The sequence below is a fragment of the Mycteria americana genome, chromosome 2 (assembly GCF_035582795.1).
Source record: "Mycteria americana isolate JAX WOST 10 ecotype Jacksonville Zoo and Gardens chromosome 2, USCA_MyAme_1.0, whole genome shotgun sequence".
In the NCBI taxonomy this organism is placed as follows: Eukaryota; Metazoa; Chordata; class Aves; order Ciconiiformes; family Ciconiidae; genus Mycteria; species Mycteria americana.
The window spans coordinates 121379606-121405389 of record NC_134366.1 but is presented as its reverse complement, the minus strand read 5'-3'; the positions used below and the strand labels follow the sequence as shown (position 1 = coordinate 121405389).

At 40.5% G+C, this 25784-nt stretch overlaps 1 protein-coding gene across 1 annotated transcript in view; it reads left to right on the top strand.

The window, feature by feature from the left end:
- Positions 1-25784, top strand: part of EMILIN2 (elastin microfibril interfacer 2) — a 39446-nt gene that overhangs the window by 4986 nt on the left and 8676 nt on the right. Inside the window, exons 3-6 of the mRNA XM_075494434.1 lie at positions 9471-9646; positions 12486-14420; positions 20994-21326; positions 21907-21945. Of these exons, the coding sequence (XP_075350549.1) occupies positions 9471-9646; positions 12486-14420; positions 20994-21326; positions 21907-21945 (2483 nt within the window). The remainder of the gene's footprint in view (positions 1-9470; positions 9647-12485; positions 14421-20993; positions 21327-21906; positions 21946-25784) is intronic.

Here is a 25784-nt window from a genome sequence, read left to right as displayed (position 1 = left end):
GTGAAAGTGGAAATTTTGTTACTGAAACACAGCATATCAGACTTCCAGTTCAAGTTAAATGGCTTCATCAATTTACCCTTTTCTGGCAACCCCAGAACAAGCTGGGTGGAGCAGGTCAGCCCTAGTCTAGGAACATGTAGGAAATCCACATGTAGTTTTTCAACCCTTCAGCAGTCCCAATGTAGTTTCCTCTGGGACCATTCTGTTGCTAGAAATTAAGCATACAGACCAGTGTCAGAGGGCTCAGCACCAGGCAGGGTCAAACCTAAGATATACAAGTCAGCACAGATCAGAGCCTATGTTTGCCACTGGCTTCTAGCAATACATATCTCGTAAGAAAAACTTTCAGGATGCACAAAAACTTGAAGGGAAAGTGAGGGCTGTTTAATGTTTCCCCTCCAAATATCTAGAAAGGTCTTCAGGATTTTTTTTTCCTACTTAGTGTATTTTGTATGAACCAGAATTTCTTTGTACAGGCTCCAGCTAGCTGACTACATAGGGAGGTTAGCCTAAGGGGTTGTGCATTGAAAACAGTAAGGAAACTTTAAAAACTTCGGAACGTACTTCAGTTTCCTGGAGTGCTTGTTTGAAAATCTTTGAGCGCTTGCTGGGTGTGGTAAACTTTCCTGGCTGTCTCCCTGAGCTTGAAATTGTGCATCTCTGCCTCCACGCACTGAACGCAATAGAGTCTTTCTTCTCTGTGAACCAGACAGGGAATTTTCGTTTCACACATCGTTCGAGTTTGTTGCAATAATTCAAAAAAATCACAAACTGCTCCTCAGTTCACATTAATGTAAATAATTAGAGTATTTGTGCTTTTCTGGTTTGAGAAATGTGTGACCTGGAGGTCTGGGCCGTCTTCTGTTAAGCACCAAACTGTTGCCAAAACAAGTTGTTAATTTTAGGGAGCTGCTGACCTGTTTAAGGCCTATTTTGTCATAAATCACCCAAATAGCAAGGAACATTCTGCATCGTTAGAAAGTGGGCAGTGCCAGTTGTACACATTGCAGATTATTACTCCCATCTGACTTCTTTTTTGCATTCACCTCTCATCTTTCCTCTCCCCTCTGGTTCACTTTTGACCTGGTGTCTTGAAAAGTATCAGCTCTCAAAACAGTGCTGCATTTTATTCTGAAAGTCGGGTTCCCAGCTAATCCCACAGGTTAGCTCTTGCATTCGTGAAAGTATTGGTTGTCTATTCTATCTGTGTATGTTTTCAAATAATCTGTCAACAATAGCTCTTTCTCAGAGTAATCCTAGAAATAAGCTTATTTCATGGGCAGAGAAGCAGAAGAGATACTACTGGAGCTCAGTTTGTCAGGCAGCTTTATCAGGAGCAGTGCTCTGCATCCTCACTTGACCTTTCCACTGGTGTAAGGTGAGAAACTTGGTCCCTGCTGCTGGAAGAGGCAGGTGAGGATGTTGTTAACACATAACCTGTTGCAAAGTCGCTCCTGTTTCATCACTGTTAGACAACATCACAGTGCTGCTCTACAAAATTTTTCTGAAATCCTTTTGAAAGGACTGTATTTTCAGGGTTCTCCTATCCCATTTTATTTAGGGGGGTTTTCATAGCCTACTGTTAGTCTGTCAGCATGTGGTTGACTGGCATAGGTTTATCTTGCGACAAAATAGAAGGAAGCAACCATGTAGGAGAATTCAAGATTGTAAATCCCAAGAATGAAGCTCTGCTTTGAGCCTTGCCACAGACTGTCTGTGGCTGTAAGTTACTTAAATGCATCCTATGTCTTGACTTCTCTGCTCATAAGAAGAGGATGCCTACCTAGCTTTCAGGAGTCGTACTTCATGAACATTAAGAGTATTAAATTTTTAAACCTGAAACTTATTTTCTGGGCATTTCCTACTGGACTTCAGTGGTCAGCTTTTTAAAAATAAAATCCTTGGCAGCTGAGAGAGAGAGAGAGAGTGTTAGACAGATAGATAGGCGTGTGTGTGTGTATGGATATGTATACAGAACAACTATAAATCACTAGTATGAGACATGGGGCATATTTCAGAGTGTGCAGTCCCTTGGTTGTTTCTTCCCAAGAAGAAACATTTCTCTCCCAAGAGAGAAAACTGTATTTTCAATCTCAGTTTTTTGGATAGAAGAATTCTGAGATGAGTGACATCAAAATTCACTGTATAAGTAATGAATAATGGCACTTCTGGAGATTTTGCATGGAAGCTACAAATGATACCCTGTGGTGTCGTCTGAGAAGAGTTGAGCATTTTTGTCTTCTACCAGTTCCTGTAATCTTCTGCCCCTCTTATTGAAAAGAACCCCGAACTCTGCTGTAAAATTCAGCCAGATTCTTTTGAATGTATTGAACTAATGTTCAGCATTAAAGCAAACTATGTGAGAGAGACCAGGCTGTACTGAGCTGATTTGGGCACCATGATTCTCTGCTCCTTCCCTGGCACCAATAGATGAGGGGACAGTGTTCTTTAGGGGTAGAGGAAAACAATTTTTCTCCCTCCGTCCTGAGACCTGATACACTGGGGATGTAGTAGGAGGGAGGAATACAAGTCACCTGTGCCAGGTCTCTGCCCCCTAGCAATTTCTTCCAGATGGAAGGCAATCTCTGCTCCCATCGTGCTTCCCAAGTGGTGCGAAGGCACAGAATAAACGATGAATACTGGGAAAAGTACTTGGGCTCTAATGCTCATTCCTATTTTATGACACATTTAGTAAAATTACAGTGCTTTCGTAGTCTGATATTAAAGCAGTCTTTGCAGTGACCTGGATGGGTGATTTCTTGGTTGTGTACACAACAGGCAGTTGAGTTCCTGCAGATGCATAGTGCTTTGACTTGTTCTCTTGCTTTCCTTCAGTTTCAGTCCCTGTTAAATAATCTCAGCCAGTAGCAGTTTTTTATTCGGGATTTAGCTCAGAATAGATCTGGTGCAAATGTTGGCCATGCTATACATTAGTGCAGACTTTATTAAAAGCACCCGTATGTGTCTGTGTGAGCCCAGAGAAGCTGAGCCTCCTTGGTAATACGCACTAGTGGAGGTCGTCATAATTTTGTGTATTCCACAGGAGTGCCTCGACATTGTGCTTTTCCCAGTGCAAACAATTTTGAAACACTCTCTGCTTGCTTTTGATAATGTATGACAGGGCCTGTTTTTTATGTTATATAAAGACCTGCCCGTGGCCTCTCAGGAACTTCAATTGAGATGGCTGTGACTGGGCCAGGCATTGGGCTAGTGGGTAAAGTCAGTGGCTTTTTTTTGAAGAAAAAGTAATTCCCCAGACCCCAACGCCTGCAAATGTATATTTTATATAAATTTTGAAAAGCAAAAATGCTAGCTAAAGGCAGAGTAGCAGTGGAAAGATGAGACTTTCTTAAGTCCATCTGTAAGAAGCAGCTTAGTGTCTCTAATACCAGATCAAAATCAAAAACTATTTTGGGGTTCACTAGGATTCTTTTTAAATAGATTTTTGCTGCAACATATAATTGGGATTTATTACCGACTCCACGGCTTGCTTTCACTGAACACCTAGACTTCCGTAGGCTAATCTATTCCTGTCAAAACATCTTTTCACCACTTGCCGTAAATGCCTTAGGATAAACTCTTAGTAAAGACATATTTTTCTCAAATTAAGCTCATCTGTGGGCTGGAACACAAGCTAGCTGCCAGTGCTGCTGTGTAGTAGCAAGGTTATAAAAGAACAAAATCCAGAGGTGGGATTTGAGTCACCGTAACTTCAGTTGTCTGCCATACAGAGGGATGAATGTGAGTATGGGAGCTTAGACACCTGCAGTAGTGGTGACTCAAATGCAAGTCAGTGGTGTCTTTAGATAATCGGATATAAGTAATGACTTTAGGATGAGATGGAGCCCTGTTTCAACTCTACTGGCTCTATCAGCTGTATTTCTGTTGGCCGTAGTGGAAGTACAGACAACTAGCGCCTGTCCATACCTACACAGTAGGCACCTGAAATTCAGGTGTGCTGAAACTCACTGTTACAGACAATCACTAAAGTCTCTGTGATTTCAGTGGAACTAGGATTTCTGCCACCATTTGTAGGGGTTGCAATTAGGCTTGTGCTCTTGGGAAGCAGAAAACTGGGGATCAACTGGTTCCAGTTTAGTAACTGTGTAGTATAAATGGCCAACTTAGGTATATTTTCAGCGGAAGCCTTTGCAGCCTACAAAGTAAAAAATGCTTTGTCAAAATATGATTGCATTTAATTGTATCTTCTAGGTAGTATTTTTGGGGGGTGTCTGCGCTACTTCAGCACTCCCATTGCAATATATTGGATGACTGGGACATGCAAGAGAAGACTATATAATTTACAAAGAATGGATCTATATTCAATAAAAGTGTTAAATAGTGAAGATTTGTTATCTTCTATTCAATAAGACCGTGATTTGCAGGCTGCTGAAGTTATGGGACCTGTTCCAATGACTACAGAATTTTGGACCAACCTTGAAGTTTTGTGCTCAGAATAAACATTTTATATGCTGCTTATGTAGAAACATATGCTGATTCTGCAGTCCCTTCCTCACAGTGAGGATGTGGTGGCACTTATCTCCTTGCATTTCCCAAAAGGTTGAATGTTAATATCTAGTTACAGAACTGAGCCATATGTTTTCCCACCAATTTCGTCCAAATGTTTCTGATTTGTTTTATCGCTATTAGGTGACATTCCAAATATCAGTGCTAACTGCTTCCTTCTGTGGTTTAGCACCATGAGAAAATTATAGCTCGTTCCCTAGTCAAAATGTCTAGCATTTGCAGCAAACATGTATTTTAATTAAACATTTTCCTAAGAAAATACTTTTCTCTCAAAGAGGAGCAATATTAGAATGCTGTTGCCACACTGTACAACTTTATTTCAGCTGCGAAATACTTAGATATTAAAAGTGGAGATTTGCATTAGTGTTCCGAATGTGTTTTCTCATTTGATCAGCATGTTGAATTCATGGTGAAGGTGGTAGGCGTTGGTAGTTATAAGCCTGTTGTGGAAAGACTCCTAAAAACCAGCTGTTCTTATTTTCTCTGTTGTGAGGAAAGATTAGAGACTGTTGAAATCATCCTTTATTCATGCTTTCTAAAAGATGATTTCATTTGTAGTATTTAGCTCAATTCACCAAAAGGATACGACCATCGTCTTGGGCTGGAAGTCCACAAGAGGATGGGGTGACTAGGCACAATAAGTGCTGGTGTATTGTATCTAACTTTTAAAACCACATAAGAGATTTTTTAAAAAATATCTTTGAGACACTGGTAAAAATAATTGTGTTTATTAACACTTACTTGAAGAGCAGAAATCCAAGTAAACTGGAGGAAGATTCAATGTTTTACTATTTTTTAATTACATTCCAGCATATACGGGCATTGAAGTGGAGCCTCAATTTTTAAGAGACTTATGTCTCTCCGGCTACACAGAGTGCATTTTGTATGTTTGTGTTTGTATGTCATATGTTTGCTGTGACTATGAGTGAGCAATTGGATTCAGAATACTGCAAAGGTAAATAAAGGCATGTCTGATTTGTATATTCTAGTAGCTCCCAGTCCTATGCCATTAAAATATGTAGAATCACAAATTATTCTCAGGATGTGGTCCCTAGCAGAAAGTTATGATTTGTTTTCTTAGAACTGTAACCAAGAGTGTAATTGTGTTCCGTGCTGTTAGACTGTTACAGCCTGGCAAAATCCTGGAAGTCTCTAGCTGAAGTCCACTGAGTGCACAAAGTTCTGGCTTTATAAAAATTGTTGTATGATTGAGAATCTCCCTTGGGCTGGATGCATGCTGGTGACTTTCATTTATCAGTGCATCTGGATGGTGCTGGCACAGTGACACCATTCCTTGCATGGGCAACTTCCACAACTGTGCGTGAAGCTTATCATCAGTAGGGCATGTAGCAATGAAGCTGTGATTTTTAAGAAACTTTTATGTGACTGGATTCAAGTTAGAAAAGTGTTAGGGTAAGTTCCTGTTTCCCAGCCTTACGTGACTAGCCTTGCTGAAGTAAATGGGACTGGCTGTGTGATTCATTCAGCTGGACTGGCAGTATAGAGGAGCAATAGTTCTTGGTAAGTAAATCCCAGTTTAATTTCTGAGCCATCCATGAGTATAGTTTAATTTCTGAGCCATCCATGAGTATAGCTGTCTCATTACCGTAGTTCAAGATGTAAAATATGAAAGCTGTTCTACATCCAGATTTTGAAGCATTTTGATTCTAGCTTATTTTTGCTCTAGGAGAATTGTGGTTTAGGAGTCAGGTTAGTCTGTATTTGATGTGCCATAGCTGAAATCAAAACAGATCCAATTCCTGTATTTACCTGAGCTCTCAGACTTGCAAGACTTTGTAAGTAATAGACTGCTACAACATTTTTAAAGTTGTAGATACACAGTGTTTATATTTTATAATTTAGAATGGGAGGATTCTTCTGCATTTCAATTTTTGTATTAAATCATATTAAAACATTTTATGCCTATTAGGATCATGAAACTATGAAATAAAAAAGAGCGAGAATGTTGAAATTGCTTATTTTTTATTTTTAAGATGGAGTTTGGAAAAGTTTTATTATTTGCCCATATGAAGAATACTAAGCTTGATTTCTTTTAATTTGTTTATATTCTTTTGTATTTGGTTGTGTCTTATGATTTGTCTGAAAGTTGAAGTCATCTGAAGGTGTCTACATTGATGACTACAGAGAAGGTATAGAAAGAAAAACTTGTCAAAAATATTATAGGAATGGCAGAAACAGTACAAGGAAAATCCTTGTTCTGTAATTTGAGCAAAGTAGTGCACAATTTGCATAAAAGTAGTTCTTATTCCTTTTATAAAATTTGTTTCAGCTATATTCTTAAAACTTTGTTAGGAAAAAACAGAGAAGTGTAATGGTGTTTGAAGATAACTGGAATACTGTAATTTTCAGGAAGGGGTATGGCCTTGAAAGTATGGAGAGGAACACACACAAAGTTTGGAGCAGTTAAGTGTTTTATGGAAATCAGAGAAAAGTATGTACAACCATTTCCGGCATGTGAAAATAGATCTGGAAGTTCAAAGTTTGCATTTCAGTAATGTGGTTGTGAGAGAGGTTGTAATGACTCTCAAAACCACTTCAAAACACTAAAGCATCTAGCTAATCCTGTCACTCCTCTGACTCTGGCAGCTAGTTGGAAGGAAAGGAATCGAACCCAAATTACCTACACGAGATGTGGTTTAATACTTTAGATAAGGGAGAAGGAAAAGGAAATTCTTGGGTGGCCGGGATGTTGTCCTTCCCAATGGTGCCCTCTACATTGCACTCCTCTATCTATTTTTTCAAGCACTTGACCTTGGGGATGTCTGTACTTTACATTTGTAAACAGGATTCAGCAGATGTTTCAGTGAAAATTATAAAAGAAATTATGAGCTGGAGTGCAGTCTACAGCTGTTTCATATATGGTGTTGTGAAGGTAAAAAAGGATTGGAAACCCACTCTGAGTTTACGTGCTCCAAGTCAGAATCTGAAAAGCTGACAACCACAGCAAACCACTGCAGTTACAAGCAGCGAATAGACAGAGTTACAGCCTAGCCTGCCCCTGCCTTGCTATGAAGATTCACAGGAGAAGGGAATCCAGAGAGGCTTATTAGAATAAACTACTCTTTGGCCCCAGAATAGTTGGAAAAAACATGATGTTGTCTCTAGTCAAAGTAACTTTTTCCCCTTAAATGAGAAGTTGTAGATAAAGTAATAATGCCAAAGAACACTGAGTATTTCCCAAGTGCAAGAATTAGAATATATTGTGGCAGAATTGGGGAAGATATGGTTGGAAAAGAGACAAATTCATATTTAGTAGTTAACATTTTAACCCCCCCCACGCCAAGTTTGCTAAGCAACTTACCAAAAAGGGACAGCAAATGGCTCTCAGATGTGGGGCGTTATATTAAAATTCTGTCTCTGAACGTGAAAGATGCTGAATAAAAAAATACAGAATTATTTCAGCAATTATTTGCATGCATGGCAAGAGAAGCTTTGAAGGGTAACAGTTAAACTAACTCTTACTCTGTGTCTTTCAATAGAAACTGTTTCACAGTCAGTGTAAGATTTAACTCTTTCCATTTGGTAGCTGATTACTGATTATTTTTAAACAATAAGGAATTTTGTATATTAATACAAGGCAACATTTCATGAAACGTGTAGTTGATTTTTGTGTGATAGCATGGCTGCTTCTGGTGCCCATTCTGTACCGTATTCTCTCTGTCCCAAAACACACTCCCTATGAGCCCGGCCAGGCTATGAGTGAAATCTGTTGCAGAGCTCCTCTTGAGTCCCTTCGCTGCTGTCCTGTATTTATTCTGCTGGTATTACTACCTTAGGGACACCTCAGTGAAGTGAGCCTGTTGTTCATTAATGGATGCAAACTGGTGTTCTAATCTGAAATAATCTTAAGAAAAAAAGATCTGAAAATGCCGTAGGGAGGTTAGTAGTATGATAGTAGTTTTATTCAGAGAAAGGAATTCACTTGAGAAATTGGGGTAACTTTTTTGTTTCTATATGTTCCAAGTATACCAAGTTATAGAACTCAGGTGGCAAATCCCTGTTTTACTTACTTTCCTCATCTCTCAACCCAAAATGAGCTGTACCTTAAATTGATTTAGTTTTTATAAAATGGCACAGCCTCTGCTTATGGTCTGGTAGGATACCATAGTGTCTGACTGCAGTTGAACGTGCGGTACGTGTACTGAAGGACAGTTATGGAAGAAATCTGTGGTTAAAGAAAGTTGCACAACCAGCATCAGTTTGCCATTTATTAACTTTTGAGTGATTAATCGGAGAAACTTAAGGTTGTATGCACATAACGTGTGTATAGGTTTGTCTGCAAGACCCTCTTCAACTTAACTAGTGAAGTAGGAGAGAGTTGGTTCCTTCGTTGGTTGTAGCCTTTCATCTGACTCCTTCTTTCATGTCCTTACCTGTCATATGCTTTCAGCGTTTTGTCCTTTCCTGGAATATCCCTTTTAGCTTTGACTGCTCCGTACGTAAGGATTCTGAGGAATGGTTTAAGCAGAGACTGTGGAAGGACAAGTGGGACAAAGCAGGCAGAAACATTTTTTGATGTCCAGAAGAGTTGCTGCCAGAGCAGCCCTGTGGGTGGGTTTGCAATGAAAAGCAATTAGCTAGAGGAAAAAGGTTTTGCATTTGAGGAGTAATACAGTGGTGGTCACTGTTTCAGCAGTGTCTGATGAGTTGAACCTTCACTTCCCACAGCACGTTATCCCTCTGCTCATATGTGAAAGCCCCTGTTCTACGGCCATATTTGCTCTCCCTGACATGACTGTGTTGAGTGCAGGTAGCTTTAAAACCTAGACAGAAACATTTGTTCATTTGTTGTTTGAAGGAGAAAATGGATTATAGATGAAAGTAATTGATTTTCATTTTTAAAAATAACTGTTTTAATTTTAGCTTTAATCTAAATAGAAGATTAGGTTATAGATCGTTTAAAATGCTTTCTGTTTTGGCAGATACCGAACGAGTTTTAGACCTCGGTACACAGTTGCATATAAGACAGTAACAGAGCTGGAATGGAGATGTTGTCCTGGGTACAAAGGGGAAGACTGCAGAGAAGGCCCAGCAGAAAAGCCAAACACTGCTCGTCGTCCCACAACACCAGCAAAAGCTGTTGTGAAGAAAGGCTTGGGTAACTTTTTGTTTGAATTTTGGTATGCGTGATCACGTCTGGTTTCTTGTTTTGTCTTTTAAGTATAAGAACCATTGTGGTTTCTATTAAACTCAACTACTGGCAGGTACAAAAGCCATATGGAAGACACTGCATGGTGGGAAAATAATAGCCAGGCGTAACCGTCTTGATATAGAGAATTTCCTGAAGAATAACAGAGGGGTGGCTGTAGAACACTGGCCATAAATGCCACCTGGCTACTCTTGGTTCAGGAAAATCTTTACATTAAGGTTGCGGTTTTTGTAAGAATTTACAGGGTTTTTTTGTGGTTTCTTCTATGTTCAGCAAAAAAAGATATATTTGAGAGGAACTATTATTAAAACAAAAAAGAACAGGTACTAATTTTAATGATATATAATGCTCCCTAGCAGTTTCACAGTGTTTTGTTTGTTCAAGGGCTTCTGCAGATTTTACAGATTTATGTTAGATTACCTGCCTTAATACTAAGGGGTAAGGGAATGATAAGCCTTGATTTCTGAAAAAATACCTTAAAGAATGAATGATGTTTGTTTGTATAAGATACTGTCTTCTGAAAGGGTAAGAAAGAGTGCTGTTAACTGCAGTATTATGCCTTTTCTGCATTAACAAAAAATGGTAAACAGATGTTTCCTTCTGAAGGACTTTTCCCCAACATCACTGGGGATCAGCATCACGTATAGCACTTAGTCAGATTTCCACTTGCGTTTTTTGTGTAGTGGAATGGATTGGGACTGCATACATGGTTTCAAACCAGTCCTATAGATTATATACCTGCTTTAAAAATAAGCTTTTTAAATATTTTGTTAGCCCACCTAAAATATTATTTCCAAAAGATGATAATGAAACACGATGATATCTTTAAGGAACTTGCACACTGCTTATGTCTAGAGATTTTCTTTCTGCTCTGACCCTAAAAGAACTGTAATTCAATGCAAAAATAGACCAGTGTGTATGTAATAGCTACACTCTGTGTGTGCATACTTTTTTATTATTAAAGGAATTGGCCACCCTGCCAGTCTTGAAGAGTACATCTGTGACTTTCTGCCATATTTGTAATGTCGTTAAGCTGAAATCCAGTTTAAAACCAAGAAAAAATCCAACTGCATGTCCTTCAGACCCTATCTCAGTGTTGCTCTCCACTGTATATCTAGCATGCATAGCTTGGAACCAGTGCTAAAATTCTTTTGTCTGAAGATTTAACTGTTAACATCTGAAAGAGTTATTCTAATGCTAACAGTTTGTGTGTCTATTTTCTGTTGTATTTAAAGAAGTATATTTTCTTCTTCGCTTCTGCTTTGTAACTTCATTTACTTTCTTTATGTCTGCAATAGTATGCCTTCACTGTGCAAAGGTCTTTGGATTACGCACTGCATAAAAGGTATCATGCAAAACCCCAATTAGGATTATACGTGATGTGTTTATAGAGTGTACCCCTCTGTGCATAATGGCAAAGATATATGGGAGTATGCAAGTAAATATGGTCATATGGATCTACACATCAAAGTGGTATTAAATGTTTGTTTAACTAAAACAATGGGTGGTCTAGCTGCAGGTTTGATTCATATTAGATGATTATTTGGGATCACACTCAGTATCTTGACTTACTAGCGCCTTGTTGCTGAGAATCACAAAAAATAGGACTAGAGGGATCTTAAGGGGTCTGTTTATCCATCCCCTAAGGCAGGACTAGCTATGTCTGTCCAGCCTCCAGTGGTGGAGATTCTGCTGCTCATGTGGACAATGTCTTCTGGCACTTCACTTTCTGTACAGCTATCAGGCCTCACCTTCACTTACTGCAGTTGAAGCCCGTTCTTCGTGTCCTGTCCCATCACTAGCAGATACAGGAAACAGTTTATCCCCTACCAGTTTGCAGATGTCTTTCAGAATATCACTCTTCATTCTCCTCTTCTCTATCCTAAATAACAAATTACTTTGACTTTTCCTGCAGTTTATACTTTCTTGACCTCTGATAATGTTTCTTTCTTTCTTCTGGATTTTCTACAATTGTTAACACATTTTGCTTGAAACTGAACATCTGGAATTGTACGTGGCTCTGCAAATGAGGTGCCGCCAATGACAAATGGATTGGAAGGATAGTTTCAGATTCATTAATTGATTTGTACTAGGTAAAAAGTAGATTGCAGCTAAAAGTCTGCTTTTACTTTTTTTCATTCAGTGAGGATAGTGCTGGTGTTATTTTAATCTAACAATTTTGGATGTGTAAAGCTTATGCTTTTACACACATTTTTATTGCCTACTTAAATATGTGTCAAATAATTAGGTATTTTTGAAGCAAGTGTGCTAACTGGAATATCTTGCAGAACCCCATCCAGTATATCCATTTGGACTCCAGTTCAGCAAAATGCCGGAGGCACAAACCCACTTTAGGCACATAAATTATTGCCACTCAAGTTTTCAATGGGAATTCAGGAGCAGCACCTCCCAAATTATTGTTATAGGAGATGCAGTGGCTCTAAGGTGATTGTGTTGTGATGTGTATGGATCTATAATGGCCTGTTATGTATGCTATAGCTTAGATTCATTGCTGAACAAGAAGGGGGGTTCTGCTTGCTTATTTATTTATTTATTTCCATTGTATCTTGGCAGGAATTGGTTAATGTGCTAAAACTTTCAGTTTGGAGTGTTTTGATAACGTTTCAATTATAAACTGCTGAAAACAAGAATAGAAAAAGGAACAAGCATTATGCAATTTAAAGCATTATTTGGCGTTAAAGAAAAGTGAAATTAGCCTCAGCTGATTAAAACAGATACCACTGGGAATATTTACATCCAGACTTTGTCTGTTGTTTCCATGAAACAGATGCAGAACCAACAGAAGTGCCGGAACCTCCACCATATGAGAAGAAAATGCAGTTTCTTGAGGATGAATTGTTTAGACTTACACGATCAGTGCTTGAACTTCAGTCCTCCGTGGCAGGTGTGAATGAAAACCTGAAGCTGACTGTCCAAGAAGATGCTAGTAAGATGTTGGTCACTTGGCTGAACAACCTTTATGACCGCCCAGAGCCTGATAGTGCAGTTGGTGGTGAAACAGACACTATTCATCTGCCTGGGCTCCTCAGCAATAAAGATCATAAAGACCCTTTTATTGATTTTGAAATGGAAGATATAAAGTCTGAGCTCGCTGAGGTCAAAGAAGCCTTGAAGATGAGGAATGACAAGCTGGAGGAACTGAATGGAAAAGTAAAAGGCTATGAAGGACAATTAAAACAACTGCAGGAGGCAGCACAAGGACCTACAATAACAATGCCCAGTGACAATATATATCAGGAGTATATAGACTCAAAATTTGAGTCACTCAGGCAGGAAATCCTGGAGGGATTTGAAAAGAAAATGGCAGATCTGAAGAACTCCTGTGAATACAAACTACAGGATATCCAGCAGCAGTGTGATGACAATGAAAATAACTGTTTAGGAATAATTGATGTTATAAGAGGAAAAGAGAATGACTTGAGGAAAGAAATAAATACTCTCCGAACTCAGATTCCATCAAACAAGTCCAGTTGTTGCAAGGAGGGCGAGAGAAATGACTTTGACCAACAGATAAAAGATTTAGATAGGAAGATTGACAGAGTTGCAGAAGCACACAGGATCCTGAACGTCAGAATAGATAATGAAATCAGTCGATTGTCAACTCCAGATCTAGAAGACATGTTTGGTGAGAGGTTGGAGGAGCTTGATGCGAGGATGAATGTTACAGAACGAAACGCTGAAGAACATTGCTTTTACGTTGAGGAAACTCTCCGTGGTGCTATAGCTGCTGAGGTAGATGAATTGAGAGACTTGTTTGACCAGAAGCTGCGGGCACTAGAAGATAGGCTAGGCGGCACTATTTTAGAGATCGCTAATACTACAGACCCGGATGGAATGTATATTAATCCTGGGCCCATCTTGCCCAGTGATGCAGGATTTGCAAATGAGCAATTTACAGCAGAGATGAATTTCCTGAAGAACAAACTACTGTCGCTTGAACACCTCTGTGGGCAGAAGTGTCAGTCCGCACCACAAGGTACGGAGGACCTTCAGAAAGAGCTAGAAAATTGTAACAACAAATACAACCATTTGCTTTTGAGAACAGAGGATAACTCTGTTCTCCTGCAGTCTCTAAATAGCTCTCTTAATGAGAAACTCAACTTAATTAAGGGTAACCAACGTGACATCCAGAAAATGCAGAGAGACGTACGTGTATTCCGGTATAGTCTAAATGTCATGGATAAAGATATGAAAAATCTTCAAGATGGCTTGAGTAGCTGCAAGGAGCAGCTTCTGGGTGTCAATTCTACCTGTAGAAAAACACAACGAGGTGTCTTCCGAAAAATCGATCAAATGCAGAGGACATTTGCAAATCAAACTGCTCATCCCAGTGATAATTGCTGTGGTGAAGTGAAAGAGAGACTAGAACAATTGAATAGCCATATCCTGAATGATCTTAGCAAGTGCAAAGAAAAGACCCAAGGTATCCAGGAGGGTGTTTCAGACGTCGAGAGCAGAGTCTCGCGTGTTGAAAAAGTTTGCGGCAAGCTGGACTCTGTCTCAGGTAGCTTGCAGAAGATAAAAGAAGGTCTGAATAAGCACGTGAGCAGCTTATGGAACTGCGTCCGTGAAATGAATGGAACTATAGCATCTCATTCTACCGATATTTCTGGCCTCAAAAATTCTGTCCAACAGTTTTATAGTCAGGTCTCCAAAATCACCACGGACATTGAAGGCATGCTGAAATCTCAGTCTGACACAAGTAAGGTTTTTTGCTTTTTTTAATGCTTTTTTTGTTTGTTTTTCAATTGGCTTTCTTTTCTGAATCATTTATAAAGGAACTAAACAAGGGAGGAAAAAATTTAATATTACACAATTTCTACTTTGTTTTTACAGTGACTCTAATTTTGGCTCTTTGCTCTAGAACGCCGTAGAGGACTTTGAGTGCTTTTAAAAGTATTCTCCAAAAAAAAAAGTCTTATATGCTTTCATGTTTAGTTTGAGCCAGAATAAAGAGAGTGGGAAAACTAATATTTTTTGGATAGTGAGTTTAAAGTGAGTTTTAAGTAATAATTATCTGTGGGTATTATTCCAGTTAATTTGATTTGATTTTTTGTTTTGTTTTGTTTTGTTTTATTTTGTTGCGTGAGAGTGTTCTTGATTCCTTGGGGGAAATTGAAAAGTAAATGGAGAAAACCAAAGTCAAAGGAATTCAAATTTATGATAAGAAAGATTCCCTGTAAGTTTTGTTCTTAGCATGAGTTAATGATTATAATTCAGCACCAACTCTTTTGATTTAGGACTTTTGCAAACAAGCTCTGGCATATCTTGGTGTGGCAATATAAGACTTCTGCTTCATAACTCTCCCAGAAGTTTGCGTTCCCACAACACAGTTGGCAATTTTGCAATAGGTGCACACCCCAGCTGGCAGTGTTCCCACACCTCAGCCACTTCTGTTAGTAGTCCAACATGTTAGCTCAAATCTACCTCCACAGGTGGTTTAAAGTTCGCCTTAGAGTGGCTGAGAAGCAGAGGCACATTCCCTTTGGCTCAGAGTGCTGTGAAATGGTAACTTCAACATGTTGGTGAACCTTGCCATGAAGGTTTAGAGACCTTGCCAAATGCCACTCAGTTCCCTCTGCAGTTCTTGCTCCAAATTTCAGCAATGGGTTGTTTTTCTGAGAGAGTCAAAGTTTACAGAAGGAAGCTGAGTTCCTGTTTCTGTTAGCATGACGCAAAAACATAGGAATTGGAGACTGCTTTGGAACTGCACTCTTCAGTTGGTTGATGCTTCTGGTTTTAATTCTGTGCACCTATGAGATAAATAAGAGGCTGATTTCTGTGACTGGCCTTAAATCAGAAGAAGAGGTGCTGAGGAAAGAGCCTGTGGGCTGTTGCAGCTGATGGCGGCTGGGGGAGATCACATTCAGGACTGTGAGCGCTCTTGCTTGAATGGACAAGTTGTGCTTCATGAAGGGTCTGAAAGTAATTTCTTTAGGTGTCGTGGTTTAGCCCCAGTCGGCAACCAAGCACTAGACAGCCACACACTCACCCTGCCCCCCGCTGGGATGGGGGGAGAATATGAAGAGCGAAAGTAAGAAGGCTCGTGGGTTGAGATAAGAACAGTTTAATAATTGAAAGAAAAGAAAATAATAATAATAATAATAAATTGTAATGAAAAGGAGAACAACGAGAGAGAGAGGAACAAAACCCAGGACAAAACAAGTAATACAACCGCTCACCACCCGCCGACTGACGCCCAGCCTGTCCCCGAGCAGCGATCGCTGCCCCCCGGCCAACTCCCCCCAGTTTATATACTGAGCATGACGTCGTATGGTATGGAATAGCCCTTTGGCCAGTTTGGCTGTGCCCCCTCCCAGCTTCTTGTGCTCCTGGCAGAGCATGGGAAGCTGAAAAGTCCTTGACCAGTGTAAGCACTGCTTAGCAACAACTAAAACATCAGTGTGTTACCAACGTTATTCTCATCCTAAATCCAAAGCACAGAACTATATCAGCTACAAGAAAGAAAATAAACTCTATCCCAGCTGAAACTAGGACATTAGGGAGGAATATCCTTCTCACTCCAAGGCGGAGACTTGAAAGCCTGTGATAGATGTGTTTCTTTTGAGTGTTTAATTGTTTAAAACAGAATGTATTGCAGTACTTGACACAAAAATCCTTCTGAGGTGAGAAGCTCTTGTGTGAAATTAAAAAAAATATGTTTCTCTTCCTTTAAAGGAAGAAGTGAAGGGGAATGGAGGGGGGCTGTAATTCTCAGATAATTCTTTTGGTGAAATCTTGACTTAAATTCAGCAGGGTTAGGACCTTCACCCCTAGATCTTGCAGAGGCAGACCCAGTCCCCATTCAAATACAGTATGATGTATCTGTGTAATCCTATTTCTCATCCATCTTGCCCAAAATAAATTTGCACTAGGGACCAACACTGGAGAAAGTTCCAAGATACACACAGTAATCTCTTCTGCTATTTAAAGCAGGTGTTCGAGTGGCCTCATGGGTTATATTTATCAGCCCCTATTACAATGTTGTAAAGCATTAAAAAGCCTCAGTGTGCCTGGGTTTCCATAAAATAATGCTGTTTCAGGGCAGAGCTCTCCATCCACCAGTGGCTGTTTAGAGCCGATGGAAGGATGCTGCTGCTGGATCTGGGGTGCAGGCACGCTGAGCATCCCTTGCTGCTAGGAGGTGCCTCTGGCCTCTGAAGGATTTGTGAAGCACACACTTCAGTCCCCAAATGTTTCCAATTACAATAACACTGTCTGGCACAGCAGTCCAAGTAAGTTTTGATGGCTGGAGTTGCAGAAAGACTTTGGCAAAAGAGCCTTTTTTGGAAGTAGTTTGGGAACCCTGTTACGTGAGTCGGGGTATGGCTTTAACTATTTTTACATCCATGATCTGCAGCATCATCTCTGATACCGACGTTATTTGAAAGGAAGACTCGGTCCTGGCCGTAGATCGGTGTGGAATTTCTTATGCCCTATTTGCCACTGTATCGTAGCATTCAAATGATGTCATTTCACTTCAGAAGGGCCGAAACAGAAAAAAGTTGTTACTAGTAACAGTTGTTGAGGGCAGTAAGGCAAGGATACGTTGCAAGAAACACAATATAAAATCTTATCAAGCAGTGTAAGCCCAGCACACTGTAAAACTGAACAAAGTCAAACGACCCTGATCTTAGGAACATGGCTGCGTGTTCTTCCACATTTTTTATTAAGGGGTTTCAAGTGCCTCAGTCTAAACTAACAAGCCAGGTTAGTGAATGATTGTACGTCAGATATAGACCCAGAGGCCAGAAATGTATTTAATTTATTACAATTTCTGGTGAAGGTAGTGCGGCGTCCTGCCGTACACAAGGCGGTGGTGGCGGCAGGCAGTGGTCTGCTCTCAGCATGTAGGGGACCACGCACGATGCGCTCACCAAGGTAATGTAATCCAGCAGCTCTTCGTCCACATCAGACGATGACTGCCCCCAGCTCCACGTCTCGTAGGATAAGTTGTTCTCATTGCACTCTGTGCCTCTCTGCGGGTAGGTTTGCTCTTCAAATGGCACAAAACTGAAAGCCATGTTAAAGTTAGCAGTCTCTTTTAACTTACTGCCTGTTCATATAGATTCATGAAGTTTTCCAGGAGTCAGAAGTGTGGTCTTGCAGCCAGATACCGTGCTGGGAGTGCAGTTTGCTTTGGTTACGGTTATTTGACCTGAACTGCAATTCCTCTGGTAATTGTCTCTGTAGCAGGGTTTTGAAAGCAACAGCAAAATGTCATCTGCTGAAGTTACGGTCTAAGAAACCAAATGTATGCTCTGTGTTACCGCATCGATAAAGGGCAACATAAAATTAGTGTTGTAGTGCGAATAGTCATATAGTCGATTCCTCGAGGCTCCCTGCGAGCTTGTGCAAAATGGTACTTTGTAACTTAATTGTCAAATCCCTTCGGTATCTATAAGAAAATTCAAGTCAGGTCTTTTCAGCTTCTTCTGAGTGCAGTCACAGATTCCTTTGCTCACTAGTTTGTTTTACGCACTTTGTTTCTGTGTGTTTTGGGGGCTGAGGAAAGCATGGTTGGGGCAGAACAATACTAGGAACAAACGCACCCTGAAGATCCACCCGCCTCATGCATCCAGGTTGCTGCTCGTCTTCCTTCCCAGCAAATCATTCCTCCTTCAGTGAAGTAAATAGCAGGTTAAAGCTGCCTGGCTGAGCAAATTGAATAAAATAAAATATTTTTAAGAGGGGGAGGGGAACAAAAGCATTCTTATTTTCAACCGAGGAGGGAAACCTTTCCTCTGTTTCAGTTGCAGATGGGCGTCTGAGAGCAGAAGCTGTTGTGTGACATGGTAACCGAGTTGTCACTTACACCAGTGATGACAACCAGAGCAGCAAGGATGCTGCTGCTGAGGACAGCATTACTGTTCTCAGCTGTGTAATGATCTCAGCTCTGCTCTTTGCCTTGATAGACGCGAAGATGATGGGGAAGATTTCTTTTTTGTCTGCTGCTCAGCAAAGGTTAAGCAGGTCCAGCTAGGTTCACCCCAGCTTTTGTTGAGGCTTCATTTTCTCATTGCCTTGTGAATTGAAAAAACGTGTTATGGGATTCGGCACCAGGATAGGGTGGCTCCAGCGTTATCATCTTTATCTAGTGATTTATTGGTACTTTGTCTTGCTATGATGCATCTCAGTAGAAGAGGCCAAAAAGGTTGGCAAAGATGGCAGACCATATCCCTCTGAACGCACACATATCTGATTACTGGCACTTTAAGTTGAGCTTTAGGCAGGTAATTTTGGATTTAGCTTTATGGAGATGTAATTGGATAATTCTGAATATTGCAGTATTGATGTTGCATGCAAGAAAGCAGTTTGTACAGGACACGGGATTTGAGCCTTGATTGTTATTTGAAGGTTTAGAAAAGCAAGCAGAGAAATGCATTCATTTTGCCTGTGTCAGCCCAAGTTGTTGTCTTAATAAAGCTCAGCTTAATTGACTAGAGAAACAACAATTATGTGCATCCCAAGGTAAAGTATTTTGTCAGTTTGTGTTTTGAATGAAGTTAATCTGAAGATCTTAGTTGGTCTAAATCTGTGTCACTGTGGACAGAAGACGTCTCACTAAGTCAGCAACTCTGTTAAACAATTCACTTTGATATTTTAAGCCTTTTTTTTTAAATCTTTATAAGATTTTTTAATCCTGGGATTTTTGTGAAGATAATTTTAACCTGTATAAAGTGAACATTTCACTCCTTAGTCCTCTGCCTTGTGGATAGAGTTACTGAGTGAGCTTCAGTCCAGCTTTGTGGTGCATTGCTTGTATAAGTTTCAATTCTCATGACAGTTAAAGTCAGCCAGCAAAGCTCAGGAAGAATTTTTTTCTAGCAAACAAGAAACGAGATTCACAAGGGTAAAGTGCAGGTGTCGAGTAGTCACGAAACAGCAGGTGGGTTGCCAGTGACACCACCTGGACCCCAGCCATGAGTCACGGACAATACCTGCGTGACTTGGTTGTAAGCTGTCACCCAAAAGCACAGCGTAAGGCCCTCTGAGGGGTCCCCAGCTGTGCAGCAGAGCCAGGGGAAGCCTCACACCACATCTGCTTCTAGGCACAGCCATTCAGTTTAGCCCTAGCCACTGATGAATTTACCCAGGCTGATTTTGGACTGTGATGAATTGCAGTGCTTCGTTCTGACCACTGAGACCTCAGAGCGGTGGTCCCCACTGTGGACCATGGCAGGCATCTCTGGTGTGATGACTTGCATCACATAAATTTGCAAGGGGATGTTTGTCCGTTTCCCCAGAAACTCACTTTCCATCCCTGCACCTAAAGCCATGCTTTAGTCTCAAAATGCATTCAAAATAACCAGTGCTAATGTTTAATTTAGAATGAAATTCTAATTATTCTGTGTAAAAGCTGTCATTGCATCTGCTGAAATGTACACATTTGTAAATTCCTGTTCTTAATGTAGATTTAATTCAACTTCTTTCTTGGGAGGACACTGCATCCTTAAATGTCATCTAGGATTTCATTTTTATGAGTAAGCCGTAATTCCTATAAAGGGGTTAGAACTGGACCAGATACAAATGTAACCATGTCAGCGCTGTTCAACCCTGATGTCATATGTGTTGGCTGCCCTACTGGAAAAGTCTTTTAATGGTATCTCTTCTCTTTAAACAATAAAGGCTTTTCTGGTAGAGTATATCCTAGGGTTCTGCCTTTGTTGTCAGAAAATATTAGTAATGGGAGTACTTGGAATTTTAAGTTCGTTGCTTTTCAAAGTAAGGAAAAAAAATCTTTAAGTCGGTGTTCGTTTACTCAGTTTTTTTGCTGTGGATACTTTTCTTTATGGTAGTGCTAAAGGGTCAGCCTCATCCTAGGTGTTGTGTGAGTACAGAGTTGAAAGTAGGAGCGATGGGCAGGAGGGGTTCAGGAGAACTGAAGTGAAGGTAGAGAGAGAGCACGCAATGGAGATGAAGGTGCCGGTGGAAAAGGCGTGATACACAGCCCGCTTGGTGCAGAAGGTCAAAGCTGGACTGGCGGGTGAATGTTCATGGGTTATTTGACTGCTGCTTGTCCTCATTCCTCTCTGAATGACAGGCTGTCTTCATTCCTTTCCCTGTGTCACAGGCTGGGAAAGAGGGGAGTCTGTAGTACGGCAAGAGTGGAATGGAGTTTTGCAGGTGCAGTCTTGGGTCTGAGGGGAAAGGTGGCCTCAAATTGAGTCCTGTTTTATTTTAAAGGTTTTTTTTTTTTACAAAAATATGCAATTTTATGTACTATTTTAGGTGAATAATTCTGTATCTTTCCTCTTCTTTCATCATTTCAAAGGGCGATCAGAAGTACCACGGCAGCCGTTGCCACCAAGACCACCCCTGCAGCCTCAACCTGGCATATCCCTGCTGCCGTCGAGGCCGAGGATACAACCCCCGCGACAGAGGACCCCTCTCCAGCCGCTGCAGCCAAGACCTCCTCCGCGCCCAGCACTGCCAGGGTCAGGAGTTGTGCCATTTCTGCCTGGAACAACCGGGATCATCTTGGAGACTGGCGAGGCAGGGCCTCCTGGCACTGTTCTAATGTCAGGAAGAGGGCGGCTTAGAAGTGTGGATGGTCAGGCTGGTCAAAGTACCATGCCCATTGCTGAAGGGTATGCTGGAGCACCAGGTGAGAGAACCAAACTAATAGTGAATGACTCCCGTCTAAGTGCAAGAGACATGCCGGGTCTTGCTAGAGGGGTGACACTGAGATCTCTTGCACTTTACCAGCCACCTTTCAGCCTTTTGTGGATGCCCATTATAGCTGTTGCCATTGGGAATGGGCTTATGGCAGAGATGATTTGTGAATGGGCCTTTGCAGCCTCCAGCTGGCTACAGAAGGAGGGGAAGCATATTCAGTGCCAGTTTTGTTGCCTTTGCCAAGGCTGCACAAAGCATGAGGTCAACAGGGCTGATGTAAAGTCCTTGGTAACTACAGCAGTCTTTCTCTCTAGGGAAACTTAAATTATTTTTTTCTTGCCATAGTGCTTGCAGTGGATTTAGTACATTGTAGTAAGGATTTGGTTTTCTTTGCCATGACCACCCCAGTTTAACGATAATTGAGCATGTCATAGGAGATGCTATTTGGTAGCTATTTTGGTAGGTTGCTGTTCGATAACAAAGGATGTTTTTTAGAAGACTGCAGTGATATTTTGTCATAAGGTATTCCATTTGTGTATTGTGTTACACATACTACTTTTCTTTTGTAGGATATCCAAAGTTATCTCCTCCAACCACAGACTCACAAGGTAAGGCAGTTGTTTCCTAGAAATTCTTTACACAGATACTTAATGTTTATTTCAGTCCCTGGAAAGTCACGGTTGAGAGAACAAAGTGTTGATTTTTCATATATAAGTTTAGCACTGCTATACCTAAGCAAAAATCTGTTATGTTTTAACATAATCTCCATCCTTGACAAATATGGGGTTTTTGAGTTTTTGAAAAATAATTCATTTTGGGTTATTGTTACTTCGGTGGGTTTTTTAAATGCAAAGGGTTTCTATTTCCTAGCAAATGTCAGTACTGACCTTCTTTTTCCCCTTTTAAATGAGAAGATACAGATTTCTTTCTGATGATTTTAATATTTCTTTAATAAGATATGAATAAGGCCAAGACTAATATCTTGAAGCACTGTTAGTATGTGAGCTAGCGCATGAGCTGGTCCCCTTCGTGGGAGAGTTTCTGGCTTTGTTAGAATCATGAGGGCTTGTGTTCCTGACTTCAGTGAAAGCAGGAGTGCTGCCACTGACAACCACAGTTTAAAAAGATTCAAAATGCAATTTTCTTGGTTTGGTGGGGTTTTAAATTTTTTTTTATAATTGTTAATATCACAGTTCATTTATGGATTTGTATGATAAACAGGTATAAATCTTGTGTGGGACATGCTAGTTGGCCTTGATAAATACGTTGATTGGGTGCTGCCTGCCCTACAACGTCATACTCGAGATATTATCAAACCCTGGGGAATGGTATCCTGGATCAAAGTGAATATTCCCACACCCTCTTCAAAAAGGATGATTTCATCTAAATTTGTTTGAGGAAATATGAGAAATAGATGAAAATAAAACATTAGGGCTTTATGGCATCCAAAATCCTACCCTTGGGACTTAGTTTGATGGCCCTAACAAAATCACAGATACATGTCCTGAAGACTGGTCTGGGGACTGACAAAAAGAGTTGTAAAGAGTTCAAACTGTAATTCTGATATTTATACTTTCTAATTAAAAATCTGTCATAGCCTTAAAGCAATCTTTTTGCATTTGAGGACTGTGGTGGTAAGAACAAGCAGCAATAGATGAGGCTTCTGGAAGAGGATCAGAAGTAAAGAAATGTTCATTTATCTTGATGCCAGCAAAGCCAATATAGATGTCTAGATTTCTGTGATAAATGGGTTTCCTGGGGGTTTTCTTCCACTTTGTACAATCTATTACTGTTTATAGACAGCATTATTTTAATAAGTTTATGTTAAAACTGTGTGAAATAGTAGGTGGATGTTAAAAGTGTTGAAAAGGCAGGGTGCGGCAGGCAGTGTGCCTGTTTGCTGCTTGGTGGAACATGTTGCAAGAAACATTATCACCCTGGGATCCAGAGAGAGGTGGGCTTGACCAAGGAGTTCCTTTTCCTGATCCGTGCCCCTGAAGACCTATCTAAATATAAGATATACCTGCTGATCTGTCCTATAACTTTCCCCGAAATGCCTTGCAAACCCCAACGGCCCGTACAGTCATAGAAAACAGAGAGGTAAGGAGGTGCAAATAGCTATTAGACTTCTGTGGAGTTAGAGCATTTACATCCACTGTCCCTAATTGTCAGTGTCTGCTTATAAACAGCAAAGAAAGAGAGTATTCTGGGGCAGAATTCAGCAGTTAACAGTGTTGTGGAAATTAACAGCTGAGGAAGGGAAGATTTTGGCTTATTGGAGGAGGAACTTAATGCTTAAATAAGACATCAAAGAATCCTTAATATCTAATTCGTGCAGGACCACGGTTTATGATGTCTTTGCCAGTCTCCACTTCAGTACATTTTGTGGTACTGAAATTCAAATTTGAAAGAAGATCAGACCTTCTTGTACTGTAATTCCTAAAATAAGAAGCTTGTACTATTAAATTGGCCTTCTGAGTAGTCCCTTTCATTTCTGTTTCTGAATAGCTTCTGTTACATAAAAGCACTGCTGAGGAAGAAGTTGAGGGCTCCAGCTCTGTCCTCTGGGATTAAACTAGCCCACTTTAGTGCTCTTCTTGAATGCTGAGGCACAATTTGTATACATCCAATACCAAAGTATTTCTTGAGTTTTTCAGATTCATTAGCTATCCGTTTGCATGCATCTCGTAATATAATGTTGTAGGTAAAGATCTTCAAGGACTTACAAGTGTTAACGAGAGAGTATAAGGTACAATATTACATATAGACTCTATTTTCAGAGGCAAGGAGTTTATGACAAAGGTGAGTTAAGTGTCAGGACCTAAGTACATCCACCTAATCCCTTTTAATACAGAAAGAGTTGAACCAATTGTTATTTAAAGAAACATCAGCAGCAAATGTTATTGAAGCATGGCAGTTTTACAGTTATGAGAATTTATGTTTGCTGGAGCAGAGAAAATTGCAGAGGCAGAAGTAATGAATTGGCTGATGAACTGGTCTGGGAACTGATGAGAAAATGCTTGTAAGATCCCAGGTCACACAACTAGGCAAGGACAGAGCCAAGAAGAGGATTTGGGTGTTTTGATCAGCATACAGAGGGTCACAGTGAAAAAAAATTCACTGAAAGCACAAATTGCCTTCCCCACCCTCCCCCTTCATGCAGTCTGCAGTGTTGCTTGTGTCCTTAACCCTGCAGCTCCAATGGAGGGTGGTTCCTCCTCTCTAAAAGAAACTCCTTGTACGGTGTAATAAAGAAAACAGCTGAGCCAGTGAGCCCTGCCACTGTGCAAACGCTGCTGTATATATCCGTGCAGATAAAGGGCTAATTTTGGTTTGGGCTTTTTAATTCTTCTTACTTGTCTGATACTCAACCATCTTTATTTTCTCCATGTGACTCGAGGCAGCAAGCCTGTAGGACGCGCTTCAAGTATAAAGGCACGATGTTATTGTAATGTAAGATTTATGTTGTTTTAGGTGGTCCTTGATTTGAAGAAAGAGTTTACTGAATACGTAAATTACCCTTCCATGCTTGTGACAGGTTCTGCTGCGTGTTTAGCTCTTTCTTTTGATCATTGGACAGGGAGCAGTGTTCTCGTTAGTATGCATCGGTGGTCTAGCACAGGGCAAAGCGTGTGTGCTGACTCTGAGGTAGAGAACACGCGATCACCCGCAGTTGCACCAGTGGTGGTGTTTTGCTGCTGTTTGCATGAAAGAACAGCGCAATTCACGGAAGCATGCTGAAGGATGGGGTTGCAATGGATATTTGTGTAAGGAGCGGTAGGTAAGTGCTAGGGCAAACCTTCTCTTGCTGCGATGTGAAAGGTAGGAGCTGTAAAAGCAGAAAGAGCTGTTACTAACAGATTCAGGAGAAAAGTAGCTGTTTCTTCATAACATATCGAGTGAGTTATCTGCATCAGAAACACTGTGACTTAGCAGAACAGAGCTAATGGGCCCAGCTTCGTTGAGCACTGGCTCATGGAAATCAGTGTGGCACCGTGCTGTGCTGCATGGCCATCCCATAAGCAGAGGGAATGTTCCTGAATATGAGATGTGTTAGGGTCAAACTGAAGAGTTTAAAAAAAAAAAAAAAAAAAAAAGGCAGGGAGGTGATAAATTGCTGATACTTTTGTCCCATTTGCTCTAACTGAAATTATGCACTTTGCCCGCATTTAGGAGTATTGGCCAAGCAGAGGAAATCTGACGTATTCTCCCTCCTCTTGCCGTATGCAAAGGAGTCATAAGTGCATACTGACGAATTACATACTTATGGTCTCTCTTCTGTGTAGATTCTTGAAGAGTCCTCGTTCCAGTTGCTGAGCAATTGTCAGCAGCACCATCACACTCTGTTACTTTTTTCTCCTTTCATCTTGATAGAAAATACCTATGCTGTGCACTGTTCTGTTTTGCTTGAGTTTTTTTTTCTTCTTTTTCTCCTTCTGGCCCTTGA